This window comes from Alosa alosa, chromosome 9, assembly GCF_017589495.1.
Source record: "Alosa alosa isolate M-15738 ecotype Scorff River chromosome 9, AALO_Geno_1.1, whole genome shotgun sequence".
NCBI lineage: Eukaryota > Metazoa > Chordata > Actinopteri > Clupeiformes > Clupeidae > Alosa > Alosa alosa.
The window spans coordinates 25766046-25788286 of NC_063197.1; the positions used below are offsets into that span (position 1 = coordinate 25766046).

General features: G+C 44.0%; 1 protein-coding gene across 2 annotated transcripts in view; it reads left to right on the forward strand.

The window, feature by feature from the left end:
- ryk (receptor like tyrosine kinase) overlaps nt 1-19193 on the forward strand; it is a 53713-nt gene extending 34520 nt beyond the window's left edge. For both annotated transcript variants that reach the window (XM_048253299.1, XM_048253300.1), the window contains 8 exons: nt 2868-2993; nt 6357-6443; nt 8400-8469; nt 10527-10659; nt 12670-12779; nt 13044-13203; nt 16445-16581; nt 17742-19193. In XM_048253299.1, coding sequence (XP_048109256.1) covers nt 2868-2993; nt 6357-6443; nt 8400-8469; nt 10527-10659; nt 12670-12779; nt 13044-13203; nt 16445-16581; nt 17742-17853 — 935 coding nt within the window. In that variant the 3' untranslated portion in view covers nt 17854-19193. The remainder of the gene's footprint in view (nt 1-2867; nt 2994-6356; nt 6444-8399; nt 8470-10526; nt 10660-12669; nt 12780-13043; nt 13204-16444; nt 16582-17741) is intronic.
- Nucleotides 19194-22241: the final 3048 nt, after the last annotated feature.

Consider the following 22241-nt stretch of genomic DNA (forward strand, 5'->3'; position numbering starts at 1 on the left):
CACCCTTAATGACCCGGGAAACCCACATCTAAGGCCTAAGTCAGAACAGATATGAAACACTTAGATTTGAAATTCTCTGGTGACATTTCATAACCACGTGTTGTAATTCCATCAACAATTTTTCTATTTTTGCTCTCCCTACCACACACCATTATTGTCTTAATTTGGAGTTTAGTCAGTGTGCTTCAGCATTCCTGTCCAATGAGGTTTCACTCTGGTAGTTGGGAAAAGAGCTGATGCAGCTAGCTTGTTACTTAATTTAGAGTTCAGTGACCACTTTGTTTTAAAGAGAAACTAATTTTAATAAACTTAAATTTTTAACACATGAAAATATGTGTGGTGTAGAAAAAGGGAGATTTCTTGGATGAGTAAGCTGACTGTTTAATTGTTGTCTGTACTTTGTTTAGCTCAGACCCAGAGCTCAGCTCATTAGCATTGCCTTAAGTACATTCATTTAGTACATGCCATCAGTACATTCATGTTGGTAAATGCCTGAGAAGGAGTGTAAACAACTATGGGATTGTCTTATTATGAGCGCTACCTTTGTGCAATGCCAATGTACCTAAAACATTATGTTTACATGTTAACATTAGTAACCACTTTCGTCCAATCCGTGAATTAGTGAAACACACTAATCCCGGCTCAGTGAGCTGCCTGCCATCAACAGCGGCGCTCGGGGAGCAGTGAAGGGTTAGGTGCCTTTCCCTCCGGTTACAAGTCCGAAGTGCTAACCAGTAGGCCACGGCTGCCCCATGGCAGATTATGTATTGTTCAGACCAAGTTTGCATTATAACAGTGTTCATCCAATATAAATATAAGAGCAGATAAGCCTACATGCAACGCAAGTGAAAAGTCCAGGTTTCGCTCTAGTAAGGTTTCTTTATAAGGATCCTTGATACATGGAATCTATTGCCCTTATGGTGAAGAAGCTCTTTCTTTTCTCTATTCACGTTGTAGCATGGCATTGTGTAATGCTGACATGTCTCTTAAATAATTCCTACTGCCTGTGATGCTCTGTAATCTCCTGCGTGCTCTCAGCAGAGTTGTCTGTTCCTTCGCCACCAGTAATGTTTGTGTAATTAGTCATGTCTACCACTTGGGAGCACTATTTCAGTGTCTCTAATACAGATGAATGCAGTCAGTGACTCTACTAAAGACTCTATGCTGAGTAGTGTGTTCGACTATGCTGCCTCAGAAGATTTACCAGAAACATCCAGCAGGGGGCAGCATAAATACACAAGTCAGACTGCATGCAATGGCACTTCTTTTTCTCCCTTGTCTCTTTTTTTCCTCCCTTGTCTTCGTATCCGTCCCTCCTTCTTTCAGCTATTCGAAGGATGCATTTGCCATCCCTGGGTGCATATCTCCAGTCCTTAAGAGGACTAACTTAGACAGCATTCTCTTCACAAGCCTGCCCAGACTCCCATAGTGTTCAGATAAAACCATAGAAAAGGCTTCTGAAAGCTGATGGTGTTTTTTTTGTGTTTTTTTTGGTATGTTAATTTCTTACATGTTTAGAGAGAGGTTGTGCATTTAAATAAATTGCATTAACCTATGCTGTATAAAGGTCAGTTGTTTATTTAATTGCTTTAGATTAGTGATGAGACTGAAGCTGAGAAGCATGCTCGCCTGCTTTCAGATTTGCTGCTTATGCGCTTTATGAAAAATCTGGTCTTTGTTATGACCATTCACAGTAATGGTGTCTCTGTGCATGTTCAGCCAAGTGTGTAGACATTTCTTATGTGTATGTGCTTATTTGTGTTTGTGTTTTAGATTATCAGGGGCTTCACTTGACAGAAAAAGTCACTTGAATAATACTGCGAAACAAATGTTCTCAACTACCTCTGCAGAGACAGCTGGCCTTTCCCAGCCCGCATGAAACATGCCTCTTTTTATTACGCCGCGACGCAACAGTGGAAGTTTTTCAATTTGTTCACAAACAATCGCTCTTCCGCTTGCGGAGCCCCAGGTTCTCTGTGTCCCCAGCTGTGTGTTTACGGCTGCGTAAGTGCACACCGCGTCTGACTCATGGTGTGTTATTCACAAGGTGCTGTTTCATTATGAGGCATCACAGTGGGCTCACCTTGCAGGCCTGGAAGGGAACTTCCTGAGCCCCCTAAACCTGCCAGTCAAAGACACCCTCTCATGGAGAACAGAAGGTCTAATTGTGAAAACATGGATCTGCCGTTTGGCAGAGCACCACAGTCGTAAACGAAAAGACCTGTGTGATGTAACTGGATTATATTTGGATGAAAGGTCTCCTTTCAAAAGTTTCATCAAGCACTTTGGAGATAGAAGGCATAATTGTAAATATATCAGGACAAAGGGCTCATTTTAAAAGGATTTCACTCAGAAGGATATTAGAGGCTGCAGGCAACTGAGACATGAGTTTGGATGTGAATATAAACAATGTCAGACAAGATTATGTGTGCAGACCTGTCAGACTGCAAGAGAGGCCAAGTAATCACTTACACACACACACACAACACATCTCACAGGGGGGGAAATTTACACCAAATTATAATTACATCACACTTAAAATGTAATAAAAATAAATAATAAAAACTTTGGAAAGGAAGAAAATAAATTACACTCCCCAGACGTCACCTTTCAAGTATGTCGTTGCCAAGTTTGTGTAAGTGTGGGATGTGGGTGTGAATGCCTGCGTATTCTAATGGCTTATCTGATCTCTGACTGCCATATTGCGCCAGTACCTGCTCACCGATTGCCAAGCTCTGATTCATTTTGCATGTTGTGAACGTGTAAAGGGCACTTTGTTTAAACAAACAGCACCTTATTGAAGAATATGTCTTGGGCGATAAAGATTGCGCGCTGATTTAAAATTCTGCCTGCGTGTGTGTCTGCAGGCTATCCCTCGCTTCGCATCGAGAAGAACGACCTGAGGAGCGTGACCCTGATGGAGGCCAAAGCCAAGGTCAAAGACATCGCTATCTCCCGGGAGAGGGTCACACTACGGGACGTCCTGCATGAAGGTGTGGTGTCTTTACTGCAGGAGTGCTTGGTTTATTTTGGTTTGCTTTATTTCATTCATTCATTTTCTTCTAATTGTCTCATATTAAATACAAAACAAAGCAGTTTTAGTACTAAATGGGAATGGAGGAAATAGTCCATATGTAGTACATTTACACACCCAAATGTACATATACTGTATAAACTCCTTTACAAAATGACACACACCCACACACACACACACACACACACACACACACAGACACACACATACACACACTATATTGGCAGAAGTATTGGGTCACCTGCCTTGACTCGCATATGAATTTAAGTGACTTCCCATTCTTAATCCATAGAGTTTAATCTGACGTCGGTCCTCCCTTTGCAACTATAGCAGCCTCGGCTCTTCTGGGAAGGCTTTCCACAAGGTTTAGGAGTGTGTTTATTGGAATTTTGTGAGTTTGGTGTGGATGAACTTGACTGGTCTGCACAGAGTCCTGACCTCAACCCTATAGAACACCTTTGGGATGAATTAGAGCGGAGACTGAGAGCCAGGCCTTCTCGTCCAACATCAGTGTGTGACCTCACAAATGCACTTCTGGAAGAATAGTCAAAAATTCCCATAAGCACACTACTAAACCTTGTGAAAAGCCTTCCCAGAAGAGTTGAAGCTGCTATAGTATATAGGGTGGACAGACGTCATATTAAACCCTATGGATTAAGAATGGGATGTCACTGAAATTCATATGCAATTCATATGAGTCAATAGCCTGGCGGGCCATCCTATATCATTGAAATGTATAGTCTGGAATCGAACCATTCACCTCGCTTAATCCAAGGGGCGGGCAGAGAATTGTCTTTCAAACTGCCTAGGCATGCAATAGGCCAGCTTCACGACCATATCCGTATCCGGTCGACCAAAGCGGCAACTACATCCTTCTTCAAAAGTAATGACTTAAGTGCATTGTGTTGCTCAACTTTCAAAGAAAAGCACAAGTCCAACTCCTCCAAAGTTGGCTTAACGCCGATCAAACAACCGCTCTTAGTTAGCCATAGCCACCTTCCTTGTTGTTCACAGTCGCAGGACTGTCGTTAAGCCCATTTAAGACTCTCTAATAGGCTGTGATTGGATGAAGTCCACGGCGTCAGCCAATAGAAATCCCTATGGTTTGATACTAGACGTACAGGCTGAGCAAATTAATTTGCCGCCGCTAGGGTGCGTCTAGATTTCTAGGCTAATGAGGCAGGTAACCCAATACTTTTGGTTACGGTTATGGGATTTGGCATACACTTTTTATAATACTTTAAATTTAACCGGGAACAATTTAAGATGTTGTTTATTATTGCTATTCTCCTTAATATAGTCTGATCATCAATGTCAATTCAATCAATAGCCTAATGAAATAAACAATGGAAATTAAAGAAAATAGCAATAATAAACAATAATGTCCATTCAATTAATAATATAATAACAGTTGATTGAATTGACATTGTTATTATTGCTGTTCTCCTTAATGTAGTCTGACCAACAATTGAAATTGTTCCCTGTTAAATTATAAATGTAAGTATTATATTGTTGTGTATTTGTATGTCGCTTTTGAAAAAGGCGTCTGCCAAATCCCATAACCATAACCAACTTACAACCTTAACTCTCTATTATTTTGGAAATGTATGTGTGTGTGTATACACACACATACATGCACTTTCATGCATTCATACATATAACATGTAATGCATGTGTCTCTTTTTAAAAGTCTTGCATATTCACATGGCTTCTCCACACACACACACGTGCAAACACACGCAGAGACCATCCATGTTGGCAGTGTACTATTGTTTCTTGCCTGGGCCGTGGGGCAAGGAGGCTGCTCTAGCCATGCTACAGGCCGACCTTGCTGCTCTTCTCTCTAGATGTGTTGACACAATCAGCCTCCTAATCCCACCGCTCTAGTCCATGGCCCTGTGCAAACAAAGCCTGCCACACAGCTCTGTAAATCCTCACCACACACACACACACACACACACACACACACCACACCACACCACACCACACACACTTACTCGCTCACAGACCCTTGGCTCTATTTGACCATGCAGCCACAGGCTCTGGTTTATTTAATCTTTTTCCTTCTTGCTGTCTTTTTGTTTAAATTTTGTAGTGGCTCTAAATCATCGTCCTGGGCTCACACTCTCGGAGTCTGGGGGATTTGCCGAAAGTTATAAAACTCTGGGAAAGGTCTCGATTGGCCGCTTGAGGGGCTTAATCGCCTATAAGGGCCACCCACTCAGTGTGAACTTGGCAGGCCGTGCACAAACACACACGTATCTTGCACGTTCCCCACTGACGCACGGACACACACGCTGTCTCTATCTTTCTCTTTCTCTTTCTCCATGGCTCTTATCTTGTGTAACTTCTCCCATGTAACCTTTGAACACTTCACATTGTTCTCTAGGCTGTTGCGCAAGCTTTGCCATTCTACTGTCAACAGATGCCAGTAAATGTATGGTTGTCAGTCTTCATCTCCCTGTGTTGTACAGAGGGCCAGAGGGCTTTCTCAGTCCACCTGCCCCCTTCTGCTTGCAGAGGGTTTCATTGTACACTGTAATTTCTGCACGTTTCCTTCAAGCTAACCTTATCAGAGGCTCTTTTGCAAGTAGTGGTGTTTTTGCCAGAGCTCTTGGACTGGAGCCATTCTTTTTCCATTTTTTTTTTTTTTTTTTTTTTAATTTTACTCATCAACCGAGTGTTACTCCGTCATTTCTGTGAGAACTGGCTCTAATAGATGAGGGGTGTGTGTGTGTGTGGGGGGGGTTACGTGTGCTCAAGTAAGTGCGTACGTCTCAAGTGTGTCAAACTGATTGAGGAAGTGAACAACCTTTTTGTTGAGTCGGCAGGTCTAGACATGGGCTCACAACATCTGAAACACGGTCAACAATCCTAATTTGCATCTTTCCTCAAGTGCATTGGCATCTCCCGTTCGTTAAAGCAGGAAAACGACAAAGGACGGGCTCTTTCGCCTGCCTCCTCTCACGCGTATCTTTTCTCTTAACCCCACCTTCAAATGCGTCACCGTGGTGTGTCTGAACACGTTGGTCACATTTGTTGCCCATTCTGTTGACAGATGAAATATCCCCCACACAACAAGGAAACTGTCCACCTTCATCCTGAAACCAGGCAGGCAGAGAAGCAAGATTTTGATTGAGGGAGGGAAATGCATCATCCCATGTGTGTGTGTGTGTGTGTGTGTGTGTGTGTGTGTGTGTGTGTGTGTGTGTGTGTGTGTGTGTTTCTTGAGGGATGCATAAACAGGCTATATGCTATAAATTATTTGTAGTGTGATAATGTGGATCTCTTGTATTGAGTTCTCCACTCTCACCTGTTGTAGGTACATTTGGCCGCATATTCCACGGAGTCCTTCTGGATGACAAAGACCCCAGCAAGGAGAAGCAAGTCTTTGTGAAAACAGTCAAAGGTGGGGGCTGTGTTCTTAGTACGTGTTTTTGTGTGTGCATGTGTGTGGTTACATTTTGTTCTCCTCTTTTACATCAATTGTTCTCATCTTTCTCTCTTTGTATATATATTTCTACAATGTGTTTGTGTCCAGTGAAACCCCTAAGTGTTCCTCCATCACATTCTCTGACCTCTCCGTCACCCTCGGTGTCTTTTCCTACACAGGCTGGAACATTCTGTTTTTGAGACTGTTGTAACTTATTTTGCTTGATGAGGGGTGACTCATGAAAATTGTATGGGCTCAAACATGTTGGCCTTAGCTTTCGTCTACTGGACCTTGGCCAGGATGACTGAAGGCTCATTTATCCTGTAAAATACTCCCTTGTGGTCAAGGAGGCTGCATGCTTGAGCGGTCCACCATAAGGATGTTGCCACAGCTACCAAGTGGCTATTGTAGTGAAGTTCAGATCACCCAGGCTGCACTACTGTCTATGCCAGGAGAGACAAACCACTTTAACTTGTCTCTTCTCTTTTGAAACTGGTCCTCATTGACCAGATAATGCTAGTTAGGAACCATCCACTTGACATTTTGTTATTACAGTAAGTATATTGCATGTTTTCCATATTTGTGGAAAATATGGCATTCTAGTAGAGGTTGGTTGTAGAGGTGTGTGTCCTGAGATGTGAGCGATATGTGTTGTCTTTCAGCCTGTCATGTAACCACATTGTGAAAAGTCGTGAACTATTCATATGATCTGTCAAAAAACAGTTAGCTCTATCATAATACACACTGTTGCAATCCTGTAGTGAAGCAGCCTCTCATCATAGCTGTACATTACATTGTCATTTCCTTGAAGCCAGAATACATTGCATAACTTGTATAGTTTATGTTAAATAAATGGTCTCCATCCTCTATTATCTGTTCTAGCCTTCCTATGATAAGCCATCTATAGCCTCCAGCTGCTGTCTGGATGTGATAAGGGTGGTAATGGCAGCAATCTGAAAAATGTACAGATAAACAGGAAGTTGCTGGGTTGTAGCAGTAGCTGCTCCGTCATGGCAGGATTTTTGCATGTTCCTCATGCTGATCTGACAACTATCAGGTGCCAGCCACAGGGTTGGCAAGCCCCGGGCACAGCTTCTAAGTCTACCCCAGAGCTCTCTCATGCCAGTCCATCACAAGGTCGCACTCAAGATGACCTGTTGACCCCCAGTTTTCATGGCACATCAGCAGGGCCACAAGTTCCCTTCCTCTCTCAGCGCTGGCGCTCGCTGCCTGTGTTTATCCAGGCACGGGGTGGAGCATCTCACCCGCCATCCTCCTCCTCCACCCCCAAGACAAACAATGTTTGCCATGCCATGCGGTGCCAGAGCCAAGTCCTGCCAACCCGGCCCTGCTTCCTCCCTTCGCATGCCCCTGGGGGAAGGAAACAATACAGATTACCCATAAGTGGCGAGTGCCGGCCAAAGCTGCAGCCGGAGATAAAAAAACCAGACCCTCTGAACTGGCCCTGGACGGCCGGCCAGGTCTTTCAGTTGCCTGAGGATGGTTGGCGGGGCAGGCCTCCAGAGGAAGTCCAGGGGACGGTTCTCAGTGAGGGCAGAAAGTCCAGGGCCCTGCAGGGTCTGTGCCTGGTAGTGACCTCCACGTGAACACTGGTTGTCACGATCACTGTTGGCACGGCCGAGACGAGAGGCCAATGGGGTTTTTAAAAACAGCCTCACTGAGGAGCTGCAGGATCCCAGGCCTCGTTAACACTCTAAAATGGCAGGTATTTTTGAAGCCACTGAAAGGCTGCACGGACCCATAAAATATTCATACATAAGTGTGCATCCTGTCTAATTACATCAATGGGGTGTGAGGGGTTCCACCTTTGGCACACTGGTCCATTGCTTGGCTTGGCTTGGAGTTTTCTTCCCTGACTAAAATAACTTTTGCTCTGAAATTAACTCTCTCGCTCACTCTCACTCTCCACAGATCATGCCTCTGAAGTGCAGGTAACCATGATGTTGACGGAAAGCTGTAAGCTCCGAGGTCTACACCACAGGTGAGTCAAACATCTCTGACTTGGACTTGAAGGTTATCCTCAGACTGCAAGTATCAAAAGACCTAGAGTTGACTATCTAAACATTTATTTTGCCCACCCTGGGAAAGTTTGGATCCTGTAGGTGGTCTAGACCTGTTTTATTGGATAGTGGACTCACTGAAATGTTGACATGAACAGTCCAACAAAACAATTTCTTTGCAATTAATCAGTATTGTGTACAACTTGAACCTGTTGGCATCTCTATATCAGGGCCAAGGACTTTCTGTTTTTTGTGTCTCACCATTTGTACCAACCACAGATATCTGAAATGTTAAATGTTTTCCACATGCTCATTTCACTAATGAGACTGTCATAATATGTTATTTACTGATTTTCATTCCCATCAAACCACACTTTATGTCAGGCTTTGTTCAAATGGCAATGCTTGTGTAGACAACAAGCCACTTTGTTTCTCTACTTGTCCTCTTGTCTTCTGAATAGAATATCAAGCCCATATTTGTTTAGTATGACTGCTGCTGTTGTTTAACTTCATGTTTTCCTGTCCATCATAAAAGATGAACAGTCTTAATATCGTTTCGGAATTTTAACAGCTTAAATTCTAAATGAGACCCTCCGCCATTCTGTGTGGTTAGTGAACGAACACACCCAGTTTACAGCGTTTGAAGTCCGAGAGGAATCCAATCTTCCACATACTCAGGATGTCTCCACTTTTAATTTGGGCTATTTGGACAATGTTTGTCCATTAAGACACACATGACTGTGGTGTTGTCAGGGTGGTGCTCCATCAGTACAGTGTGTTCATGGGAAACTTTTTATGAAATCTCAGGCGATTCCAGACATTCCAGTCACTTCTGAGTATAGGGAGAGCACATCATTGATCACATCTCTCACTTCCTCACTTCTCCTGCCCAGGTTAAAGAATTACTTTAAAGAACTGTCACAGGAATTCTCAACAAAATTGAAACCGCTACTAAATAGGATTATAGTAAATAATAATATTATAGTCTATCTTATGTTATACAGATCTACAGTTTTGCACATGTCTAGTTATGTCCATTCCTGTTACAAAACAGTAACACACCCCTGTGCAGTTAGCAACGCAAGAGCTTTACCCTCTCAACTGTAAATTGCGGGAGGGAGAGCCCATCGTTGATCATATCTCTCACTTCCTCACTTCTCCTGGCCACATTAAAGAGTCATTATCTTCAAAGAAAGAACAGTCACTGGAATTCTCAAAGGAGTTGAAACTGCTGCTTACTTAGTGCAGCAGCGTAGAGATGGAACATGTATATGGAATGGTGCAATATGCATGAGCAAGCGATTGCATCTTATGTTTATTCTTAGGCTTGCGTATGTCATTGTGTTTATTGGAAATGCGCAAGCTTTTTCTTTTTAGTAGTCCTTTCTGTTATATTAGATTTACAAATCTAATTCTAGTAAGTTAAAGCTGTTCCAACACAAGATCAGTTTGTCATTTTGGGTTATCAGCCATGATTGAACTAATGACTCTGTGAGCGCAGCGGACTTTGAGTTTCCCAAGGGCCGTTTTTATCAGATTGTTTTTCTTGGTAACTTCCCCCCTCGAACGTCTCAGAAGACACTACCAAGAATCCTGTTGTAATGGCAGCATAGTAAAGCTAATTGAGCGGGCAGTCAATAGTTGTGATTTTGACGTTCTCTACTTTCATCGTTTCCGCAGCCTGTGGCTATTCAGCTGACCACAGCCAGCTGTCGCTAACAGAGGCTTTTAATGAGGTGTTGTTTTCATCGTTCCCAGTCCCTCATCCCTGTGCCTGAGCCAGAAGCCATTAGGAATGACGTGGGGGTATAATCCCCGTTTTAATGATGTGCAGGACTATGCTTTTCCCCATGCACAGAATCCTTCCTCGACGACGACAGACTGCCCCTAACCCCTCCACCCCAATGCACCAAAACATCTCAAAAGGCTTGGTGACAGTCGCTGGTTTTGATTTTAGTTGGAGCATGTACTGAAGCAACCCCCTCTCATCCTCCCACTTTTTCTTGCCCCCCCCCCCAACCCCACTTCGTTTCTGCAGGAACCTGTTACCCATAAGCCACGTGTGCATAGAGGACGGAGAGAAGCCCATGGTCCTGCTGCCCTACATGAACTGGGGTAATCTCAAGCTCTTCCTGCGACAGTGCAAGCTGGCTGAGGCCAATAATCCACAGGTAAGGCTCCTGCTCCTGCTCCTGCTCCACGTTCGGCCGATGGAGAGCGCGTGTCCTCTCGCAGACGCCTGCCCATTACCCCTGAAGGCTAGGCGTTACGCACCCAACCCCTCAACCCCTCCACGCGCTCCAGTCTGGTCTCGTCGACGTTACCATGCCAGACTAATGCGGGTCAGGTGTTGCGCCGAGCGGCGTGCCCGCTGTGGGAAGCTCATCAGACAGAGCGCAGCAAGAGAACGGCGCCCTTGAGCGAAACACCTGCGGAGTTGATGTTTGCCGCGTTTAATTGCACTCCCACAACCGAAAGCGCCACGATTTTCCCTTTGCGAGATGCACCAGTTGACATCAAACCACCGTATACCTTTGTAAAAAAAAAAGAAAAAAAGAAAGTGCTCTCTCTGATGTAGGATGGAGGAATACGGGCTTCCAAAACAGAAGGAGGTGGGGGTGGAAGTTGGGGAAAGGGGTGGGAATAAAACCCAAAACAATCAGGCTTTTGTGCCGCTTCAGCCCAGGGGGTCTCAGATCCACTTGGCGTCGGCCTCGAGAGCCAGTGGGAGGGGTGCGAGTGGCAAGGGGTAGAATGCCGCAGCCCCAGACGATCAATCGGCCCGCTAACTAAACTAGTGGGGGTTTCTTAAAGCTAAGAATTTTTGTTTCACCACAAGATGAAGCTTGCTACTGCGTCTATTGAAATCAGAGACATGCAGACACACACACACACACACACGATAGAATGAGCAAGGCTTTTATGCGATTTCAAATTACACATTCTGCCCTTGCCTGCGCCTCTCTGCTCTCCTCCATGCACTTAAAGCAATTATCGGGGCTGAGCAAGAATGAAAATCACAAACTACTTTCATGTATTTTCCTCCTTTGCTGCTGTTGCAATAAAGCCCAGGGTCGTAAATCAGTGGCATAGCATTAGTTAGAAGCTCCAGTGCCTCCAGTGCCTGAATGCCTTCCAGAGAGGGCTCCATTGCTGAATGGTTTTAGACTATGATTTTCACCTCTGAACATCTGCTCAGGTTGGCTGATGGGGAACATCTCTGATACAGATGCATAACTCATTTGAATGCCTCATTGTGTGAGTGTGTGAGAGACAGAGAGAGAGAGTGATGCATGCATGTCTGCCAACAGCACCTTAAAATTGATGGGTGCCAACCAGCCCTTGTGTCATATCCATCATACTCACACACCAGAGTTTAATTGTAGGATCTTTCAACATATATTTGGGCCAGGTGGTGTATCTTATGGGGTTGGTCAGGGAGTGGTGCCGTAACCCAACGCCTTTAGTCACGGGCCAGTGACCGATGAGTGAAGGAATCGTAAATCTGTTAAGAGAGAAGTTCAGAACACTAGGTTGGGCCTCCACAGTGATGGCAGCAGGTGCCAGCTTCTCATTTCCCAATACTGCTCCCAGCTCGCTGAACATGTCTCGCGTTGTTCTCCGACTCCGTCTCTTTCTCGTTCACTCTCGGTTTCTCTCTCAGGTTTACAAAAAGCTTAACATGTACAGTTTCGCTAATCTCCTGTAATAGAGTTGGGAAACACTGTACCAGCGTAATATTAGGCCCTTCCCTCATGGTGCTCTCCTGGTCTTGGCATGGTAGCTCCCCTCTGTACGCTTGCCAGGTGCCTAAGGTAGGGAGTATTTATGTAAGCTATGGAAATAATCAGCATAATGGCATCAAGACATCAAAATACTTTCAGCAAACATGGTTTTGTTGGCACTTGCATAAAAAGTAGAGCAGGCAGCCTTTAGAGGAATTCTTTTAAATTCTTTGCCCCTTAATCTGTTGTTGTTCACGCTTCACTTAGAGTTGTACCCTGTTCCGTCCTTTATGCACTCAAATTATTTTTAAAAAATGTCTAATCATTTACACTAATTATTTCTCAATTCAGTTAAAATTGTTTCATCTCCATTTCAGTCGTTCCCTTTTTTACACCTTCCTGGTCTGCCTCCCTCCTAATAGCTCTTCCCCATCCGTCTCTCTCTCTCTCTCTTAGGCCATCTCACAGCAGGACCTGGTACACATGGCCATTCAGGTCGCATGCGGGATGAGTTACCTGGCACGAAGAGAGGTCATCCATAAAGACCTGGCAGCCAGAAACTGTGTGTAAGTTGCGACCACCCTCCCTTGGCATTCTGGGCTTGTATTAATTATTCGAAAGCTTCAACCCTTGGAAGGCACCAAAAACACAATGCAAATGCCATAATCATTAAAAGCATCACACGAAAATCACTTCAAGCTCACTGTTGGACTCCAAATGAACATGCAATCTGAGAGCGTGAAAGGCGTCATGCTCATACATGTGACTTTCATATGCACGTACAATGACAATAAAGTTGAATCTAATCTAATCTAAAAACGTCTCCACAGCATTGACGACAGCATGCAGGTGAAGATCACAGACAACGCCCTGGCCCGAGACCTGTTCCCCATGGACTACCACTGCCTGGGGGACAACGAGAACCGGCCCGTGCGCTGGATGGCCCTGGAGAGCCTGCTCAACAATGACTTCTCCAGCGCCAGCGACGTGGTGAGAACCCTTTACTCAAAGTGCACTCAGGTTTTTTTGTTTTGTTTTGTTTACTTGTCCTCATTCCTCATCTCATATCCATCTCTGAAATCACTTTCATATTGTGTTAAGTCTTGAAATGAGTGTGCAGTGGTACGCTTCAGTCTTGTCCCAGGATTCCTTCACTGTCTCCATGGGTGTCCAACCATCCTTTTGAGAGTGCTTTGGAAAGGCTATATAGTTGGATGGCTTTGTCCCTCTCCTGATTGGTTAGTACGGTTTTATGTATTATTCAGCTGTTTTTCTCTGTGATTACAAATCTCAGGAGAATCTTGGAGACATTTTTTCCCAGAACATTAGTTGTAGTGATGGCAATTAGGACATAATCACTGTTAGCTTAAGCACTTGGAACAAAATATCGGAACAGGACAGGACAAGTAGAATTCTTTCGCTCCCAATTCTGTCTTTAGTCTATTCAAGGTCCATCATCACATTTTGTCACGTTTTTTTTGAAAGAGTATGTCAGTATAATACATCTTGTAAGCGTTAAAGCCTGCATGTTCAACAGTGTAATCAGTACTTGATTGCCCACAATATCCATAATGACCAGCATGTGGAGACTTGAGACGAGGAGCAATGTTTTTTTGGCAGGCGAGGGGAGTCGTTTGTGGCCTTCAACAGTGCCCCCTAGGCTTTTGTATGTGTTCATCCTGATGAATGCACCTCTCAACAGCGCTGCATTGTTCTGCTCGCCAAAACCTAAGGAGTGTATTGTTTTCCCCGCCTCACCTCCTTCAGTCCAGATGTTTGGAGAGGTGGTGATATTGGAAACGGTAGCCCCTTCATCAGGAACCAGTGTAGGCAGGCAGGCAGGCAGGCAGGCAGCCGTGTCGCGAGTCTCAAGTGTTTTTTTTCGCCCGCACAGAAGGGGAAATTAACAAGGGGTGGCGGGGGGTCAGGCTCGGCATGCGATCCCAAGCCAGGCACACCCGTTCTGGGAGACCTCTGAACTGGCTCCTGGCTGCCTGGCAGGAAGGATGCTTTGCACTGTCAGGAAGGACCCCCTCCCCTCTCCCCTCCCTCCTTCGCTTCTTCCCTTCTTGTGATGCGTTCTTCAGGCCACAGTGACCTCCCTCCATCCTTGTAGCATAGGTGTGGAACAATGCTGGCCAGACAGCAGGCCCCCAACAATGGAGGGTGTCTGGGCGGACGGGCAGGCAGGCGGAGGGACGGGATGAGGCAGGGTGGGATGAGGAGCACTGCCCAGCCTGGTGGGACCAGGATGCCTGCTGGCAGAGCGCTCTGTTGCTAGGCAGCGCGTACCCAAGCCAAGAGATGAGCTCAATAGGCGTTCTGAACACAACAGGTCTCACTTGCCAATACTCACAAAGTCTCTCTTATGCACACACACACACATGTAGACAGACACAATTAGACACACGTTCAGAGGCTGTGCATGCAGACCCCCTGCACCAACATTTACATGCACTTACATAGACCCTTGCGATGGACACAAGGGACATAATCCAGAACGTTTGTCTTAGTAACCGTAAACGTAACCATTTGTCCTTGCATTTACTTAGTCTTCTAGCCATTTTCTGTGTACCCAGAGGCGCCTATGACCGAGCTGTGCACTGAATACTGGCCGATCTCGGCCGCACTTACGCATCTATGGTAGCTTGCATGTAAACATTTCAAGCCCCAACGTACAATTGTTATGTGTGCATGTATACATCATAAGCGACTTCTGTTTCACACTAAAAAGGAACAGGAAACAGAAACAGGAACCCTGCTAGGCCTACTGTAAGAGGCGTGGGCGCTTCCTGATGACATGGCCATTACTGGCACTGGGACTGGGCTGATGTGGGGGAGAGAGTTTCTCTCCCTGTCACGGTCACACCTGAGGAATGTTGGCAGTGGGTATTTATCGTGTGTGTGTGTCATACCTCTGCTCACTTTTTGTTTTGTGTATAATTGGTGGTGTATATGTGTACCAGTATGAGTGTACTGCCCAGATAATCTATCACCAACACAGTTAGTTAGGTGGTGTATGGGAGAGAGATTCACATCACCATACTCATCCAAGATATGTTTGCATTATAGAGGGATGTTCATATTTATTTCCATGTGTCTGTCTGTTGAGGACCTCATAGTCAGGACCGGCTTTTGCATTAGGATATAGACACAATGGAAGTTACAGCACCTTTCCCTGGAATGTTGGGAAAATGTTCAGCAGAGCCAAACTAGCTCTTTTGTTTTTGTTTGTTTGTTTGTTTGTTTGTTTTTTGTTTGTTTGTTTTTTGTCAGCTGTCAGGATGCACCCAGCATTTAACCTGTGTGCACATCACCTCAGCCGTCAGTGAACAATGTCTGCCTTAATGTGCTGTAGCTCTGTGGACCCTCATTAACCCACTTTATAAAACAAATCCACAAAAATGTTTAGTTTTCAAAAAAAAAAAAAAACAATTTGCACCCCAAGGCCCAATTGAATAAACTGAAGTTTCCGAGCATTGTGTCTGGAACGCTTTGTTCGTAGAACGCTAACTGGCACCGCATGGCCCTCGTTGGTCCCTAAAGGGGACATTACCCCCTACCCCACTAATCCACCCCCCCCCACACACACACACACACACACACACACACACACACACACACACACATCCTAGCTCCCTCCCATCAAGACAAGAACTAAAGCCACAAGTCTGCGGGGACCTGGACTTTTGGGGAGAGCACAGAAAAGTAAAGCTGATTTTCATCACATTGCTCAACATTCAAGAAGCCATAAGTGAAGACCACAGCTATATGACGCCACTTTGGCAGCGCCAGCCGCGCGATGGAAGACTACCAATCAGTGCAACACTCCGCTCATCTGTCAGAAATTAAACGTTGCCCTGTTGAGGGCTTGCATTGTTGTCTTTTCATAATGGTGCCATCTGCAGTCAAAAGTTCTCGTTGGTTTGCTTGTTTTTCTTACTACCTGGGGGTGTGCAGGCATGGAGCACTTCCAGGAACTGTTAGAAAGTAGACACTGACTGTCTTTGCAAGTGAGATTGCGGTGGCTGTCTAAAATGATGACGCATCAAATCATTCTATTGTTCATTTTCATCAGTCATTCTCTCCTTCCCCTTTTTTCGTTAATCTTTCTACGTTCTTTGACCTTTAACCATCCTCTCTCTCGCTCTCTCCCTCCCTCCCTCCCTTTCCCTGTTCTGTATGTCGTCTTGTTCCTCATTGTGTCTTCGTAATATTTCTCTCTCCTCAGTGGGCTTTCGGTGTGAGTCTGTGGGAGCTGATGACCCTGGGTCAGACCCCGTACGTGGACATCGACCCCTTCGAGATGGCCGCCTACCTGAAGGACGGCTACCGAATAGCACAGCCAATCAACTGCCCTGATGAGCTGTGAGTTCTGCACCTTCTGCACACATATGTGGTCACTTACTGGGAAGCGTGGTGTTTGTTTAAAGGAAAAAGGCCTTTTTTCTTAGAACATTGTGATTCTGATCAATGTACAAAAGCAGTTATTACGTGGTCAGTTGTCGGGAAATGTATGAGAGGCATTCACACAGATAGAACAATTTGTCGATCAGATCAACAAATATGTGCCAAAATATGACTTTCCCTCAACAATGATTGACAAGTCATTACCGCAATCAATAGGGCCTCTTATCTTTTCATCTGAACTGTGTCTGCCACACATTTGCAAAAGGAAGCCAGTTACCCAGGAGGACTTGCAACACCGACACGACCCCACACCCTAAACCCTCGACTCCCCGTCGGAGCGAGAGCGTGGACATTAACAGACTTGACCCAGTGTCAAATAACTGCTGGCTACTCGTACAATTACAGCAGAACCTTATCGACATCCTCCAAACACAGAAGAGTTGGATCACCTATCCACAACTCCCGCCAGAAATCACAAACCACCGCCAGCCCACCCCCCACCCCCCCTTCCTCCACCATCACCTCCCCTTTAGTCTTTAGCCCCCCTGTCAGTCACACGAACAGGACCCGATCTGTTGCCTGATGCGCAACCTCCGGAACTTCGCAGGAAGACCTAATCAGATGACTGGATCTCCCAATCCAGCTTTTCCTCTGCCAAAGAATAGGTGTTGAGTGGGGTTGTTTTCTGTGTATGCGACAATGGGAAGTTTTAGCACAGACAATGCTGAGGCAGGTAGTGATGGATGGGAAAGTTGTGTGCCCCCCCCCCCATTTTTTATTCTTGTGCCGTGAACCAAGTGTGCACATAGATTACACAATTCACTGTATCATTAGAACAGCCTCTCGGCGTGCCCTCCATTGAGTATGTGTGGATACAGTCAAGATGTCCTCAAGGAACCTTTAGTCAAGTTATTGGGGTGCTGGTGATTCTGTGAGAGTGCTCTCACAGTGATCAACACTGTCTTATGTGACAGCTGTAACCATTCTGTAAGCCTGCGTAATAGTGATGCTTTGAGAGTCATTAAAACTGTCAATGTCTTACTGTCTTGCCAGATTTATTCACTGACTGGTGTTAATAATCCTTTTGCCCCGTCTCTCTTTTCAATGTGCTAATGAAGGTTTGCTGTGATGGCCTGTTGCTGGGCCTTGGACCCGGAGGAGCGACCCAAATTCCAGCAGCTTGTTCAGTGCCTCACAGAGTTCCACGCAGCTCTTGGGGCTTACGTCTGAAATCCAGCCTTAGGCTTTTGGTTCGGGCCCACCAGCACTACCTGAGAAGATTATAATGAGAAGAAGAGAATAAACTAGTGCCTTATGGAAAGAAATAAGAAAGAAAAGACTTTCTGACCTATTTTTATTCTTTTTTTGGTTTTGAATTTTTTTTTTTTAATTATACAGAAGACGATACATTTCCAGAACTTTGATCAAGTGTAAAACGATCACAAAGAAAGAGCACAGAGAAACTGTTATCGCTTCGCTGGAGCGGAAGCATGTGACCTTTCTGAGTGCCCGAGATCCTTCTTGTCTCTTTCGTCACCATGGAAATGTGTACATCTTCATCTCTCCCAGTGGAACTCCCGTCTGCTTGGGCAGACACAGGGTCACACTCTGCTGAGGAACTGCCATTGATGTATCCCAGACATGATCCGGTGCCAAGTTTTGTCTGCCCCCTTTTTCTTTGGAAGCCCCATCCTTGGCCCCGGGGCATCGACTCAAGCTTAAAGCAACAATGCTGAAGTCGTATCCTTTCCAGAGAGGATGAGCTTGAAGGTTTTTTTTCCTATTGTTTTTGGACATGGCAGTGAGAGGTGACTCCACTGTGCTGAAGCGTGAATGGGAATCCAAAGCTGAAAGAAAGCAGCTGGTGTATATGTGTGTTAATGTGTGTGTGTGTGTGTGTGTCTGTGCATGGGTGTGCGTGTGTGCCTGCTTGAATGTGTGTGTGTGTGTGTGTGTATATTACACAATCATAATGGAGCTTCAGCCATTTACCTGTTGGGGCTTCTGGTGGTACGCCAAGTCAGACTGAGATGTTTGCCAATCCTTGTGCGGTCCCTCCAGCCAATCCCTTCACAGGGACATTATCCCATGGGGTCTAATCAGATGCCCTCTTCTTAACATGCCATCCCAACAAAATACATTCTCAACAGAGTGAGTGGACCAGACTGTTCTATACACCAGACATATGCTGATACTCTGCACTGGTATTCAACAGAAGACCAGTGTCCGACTGGACTGTGGTACGTCCTCAAAGGAAAGAAAACAAGAAGTCCTGCTCCTTTTCTATGTTTGACTGTTCTGTGTCAGAACTAAATGCACCATTTGAAATATAGGAAACATGAATTATGGTATTAAGGTAAGAAGTACCCGGTCACTGTGAAAATCATGGAGTGTTCTGAGCAGACACCATTTTCCTAACTCTTCTTTTAGCATCTATAGGGTCTTCTTCATGTGACTTCATGATCACCGCATGTTGATTTTTAAAGGTTATTGTGTAAACGGCTTCCTGATTTTCATACCCACCTACCAATGACAATGGAACCCTTGAATAAAACAGTCCTTCCATTGCATGATTTGTGTGGTTTTGTGATGGTGTTGGTTACAAAATTTTACAGTGAATTATAGGGAAGAAACAATGCACCGTGAATCGGCTAAAAATCTATACAAATCTGTGAAGATTACAACCAGTTGATACTAAAAAAAATGCAATTTTTAACAGAATAGGGCATAATCCGCTTTTGAGTCAGATTGGTCAAAAGGTTATTCTAACTCAAAACAACCTTATCAGGGCGCCAGATAAGACAGAATGTGCATTACCTGGTACACTTAGGTGGCATCGAGTTCAGACCTTGTGTTCATCTCAGTTTATATAAATAAAGGGATATTTTTCAGACATAATTTGTCTGCAGCTTATTTTGTTTAAAAACAAATCTCAAGAAAATCATATGGCGGACTTAAAATTGTGAATCGTACTGAATGGTGAGTTTAGCCCGAACATATGGTTACATCCCTAGTAAATGAACTATACAGACCTTTGTCCTAAACACAAACCGGTGGGGAAAAGAGCAGTAGCTGTTGATTTCCACATTTGCACTTTGAAAGACAAAAGGTCAGACCTGTGATGCGTTTGGTCCTTTTTTATCACCTCATATGGGCAGGAAATGGGTGATGGCCGCTTGTTGGGCAAAGCCTCTGCTTCAGTGTACTTCCTGGCTCAGATGTTTGAAGTGTGTTTATGATATTAAGCCAATTTAGATCATTCATCCACTATTGTCTCGTGACATCTTGGCTAGCTTTGAATAGAATAAGCTTCCAGTCAGGGGTGACCCAGCCTAAGGTTTGTGTTGTGTTGTGAAACAGCTCCAGGAAATTCCTCCTTCATTCTGGTTAAATTCCACCTAATGGTCATAACAGCGCGCCACACTTCTTTACCAGGAGGAATTTCTACCGTAAACATGGAATCTTCCACTATGCACTCTACCACTGGAGCCAGGAAGAGTGCTAAGATAGGAGGGGAGAAATGTGTACTCTGTAAGGCCTCCATTTAAAAACTTGTGGCTTATGGAATTCATGGCTTTCTATTATTTACAATTAAGTCACAGCCTCACCGGAAGGATAACTGTATGCTTGGGTGTGATACGCCCTTTCTCCTTTGTGTTGTGATATTTTAGGGGGAACTGTTGGTTGTATATATTAACTAAAAGATTTGAATGCTGATATTAGGGCATTTTATAGACTGACATTGTCTTTCCCCTACATACAGGAAGAGTGAAAACTTTAGTTGTTATTGTTGCACCCATTTGTGAATGAAGTCACAGAAAAATCAGCACATTTGTGTGATGGTGTAATGGAAAGTTATCACAAATCTAATTTGTACGGAAACCCTGAACAAGGCCGGCATGTTAAACAAGACCTCGACCTGAAGTCATTCTAGTGAGAGGCATTGTTGCATTGTTCAGAGAGTTTGCAGCCATGCACACTCACCCCCACGTTGTGTACTCACTTTAATGGGAAGTCATGTTGTTTACTGTGCACTGAGCAAAAATGTCCATTTTATATACAAGATGTTGAATTCCCTCAAACCAACTCTTGATGAATGTGATGAGTTCATGCTGGTTATGTCACAAAGGAATGTCTTCCATTTACATAATAGCCTCTGTGTGCCTGTGTAAATACAGGTATCTTAAATGCAGACATCTTAATCGTGTAGATATGAGAATGTGTTATCACACCCTTTTGATTGCTTAGTTTACCATCAGTCATCACTGACCTGAACAATAACCTGATCCAAAGATCACCACAAGATGTGAGTTAATAAAAAAAAGCCATCAAGTGTGACCACACTGCATAATTTTCACATCCCACAAGGACACATCTCCATTTGCAACAAAAATGAGAGACTTAAACACCCTGCAAAATAACAAAAGGGGATTTTGTTGGTCTAAATGGTACAACCAGTGTGCTGGGAGGCAAAATGAGAATTTTGAGTTTTTCCACAGGCTCATGAAATAGGCTTAAAGGGGCATTTAAATTAATTTAAATGCATCAATGACACAGCTTCTTAACAGTTTTAGGTGGTCAGATATTTACTACCCTGTAACACTTTATTTTATGGAACCGTTCATTTACCATTAATACATAACTAATGTGTGTATGTATTAGTGCTCAATAGGGTCTGTATTAAGCGTTGTTACACATTTGCTAGGTCTTTATTCAGCAAGTTCTTTACTCAATAGGTGATTTATTCTTGGTAAATCCTTAATAAGTAACTGGTCTTGATCTAATGTTATTGATTTATAGTTTGGATTCCAAAACGGTATATCTCAATTTTCAAAAACATTATGTAACATTATAATAACATTATAAACAGCATGTTATTTGTTTGTGTATTTCTTGTATTGTCAATAAAATTTCAGTTGTGTTGTTTTGATTGAGTAAAGATAAATCGAATAACAATAACCCAATATCATTCCACTTAAATTACCTGTAATACAAAATTAAAGAAAATGATGTATGCAAATTAAACAAAATGGAGATGATAGCATTTTGGAGAAGAGCACTTCATATCTTACCATTCTGTGATTACAAGTCACATATTCACACAGTGTATTAGGAGTCTATAAACTCTATTTTGAGCCATATTATATATAACCTTACATCAAGACCAACTAATTGTTTATTGAGGATTTACCAACAATAAATGACCTGTTGATTAAGAAGAATTGTTTAGTAAAGACCTAATTAAATGTGAAATGATGCATGGTTAACATGTGTTCCCCAGCTTAAGTGTTACCCTTTTTTAAAATCTGGTCTGGCTACCATTCTCAGGTTGATTTCATTATGTGAAGCTGAGATCCATCTCACAACTCCTGGGCAGGGCAGGCTCACAATAGGATGTTGCCATTACTAGATCTAGAAGCTTTTTTTTAAGTACTTGAGCAACTAATCTGAGGAGTGAGGACTCTGGCAACACCCTTTCCCTTGTTGAACAGAACAGAATAAAATCGCATTTCCCAATCTGTGAATAATGTCATAACTTACCTTTCTTCTGTGCTTAGCTCGTGAACACTGTATGCCTAGAAAAATATAAGCATATGGAGAGGAACACACGGCTGTTG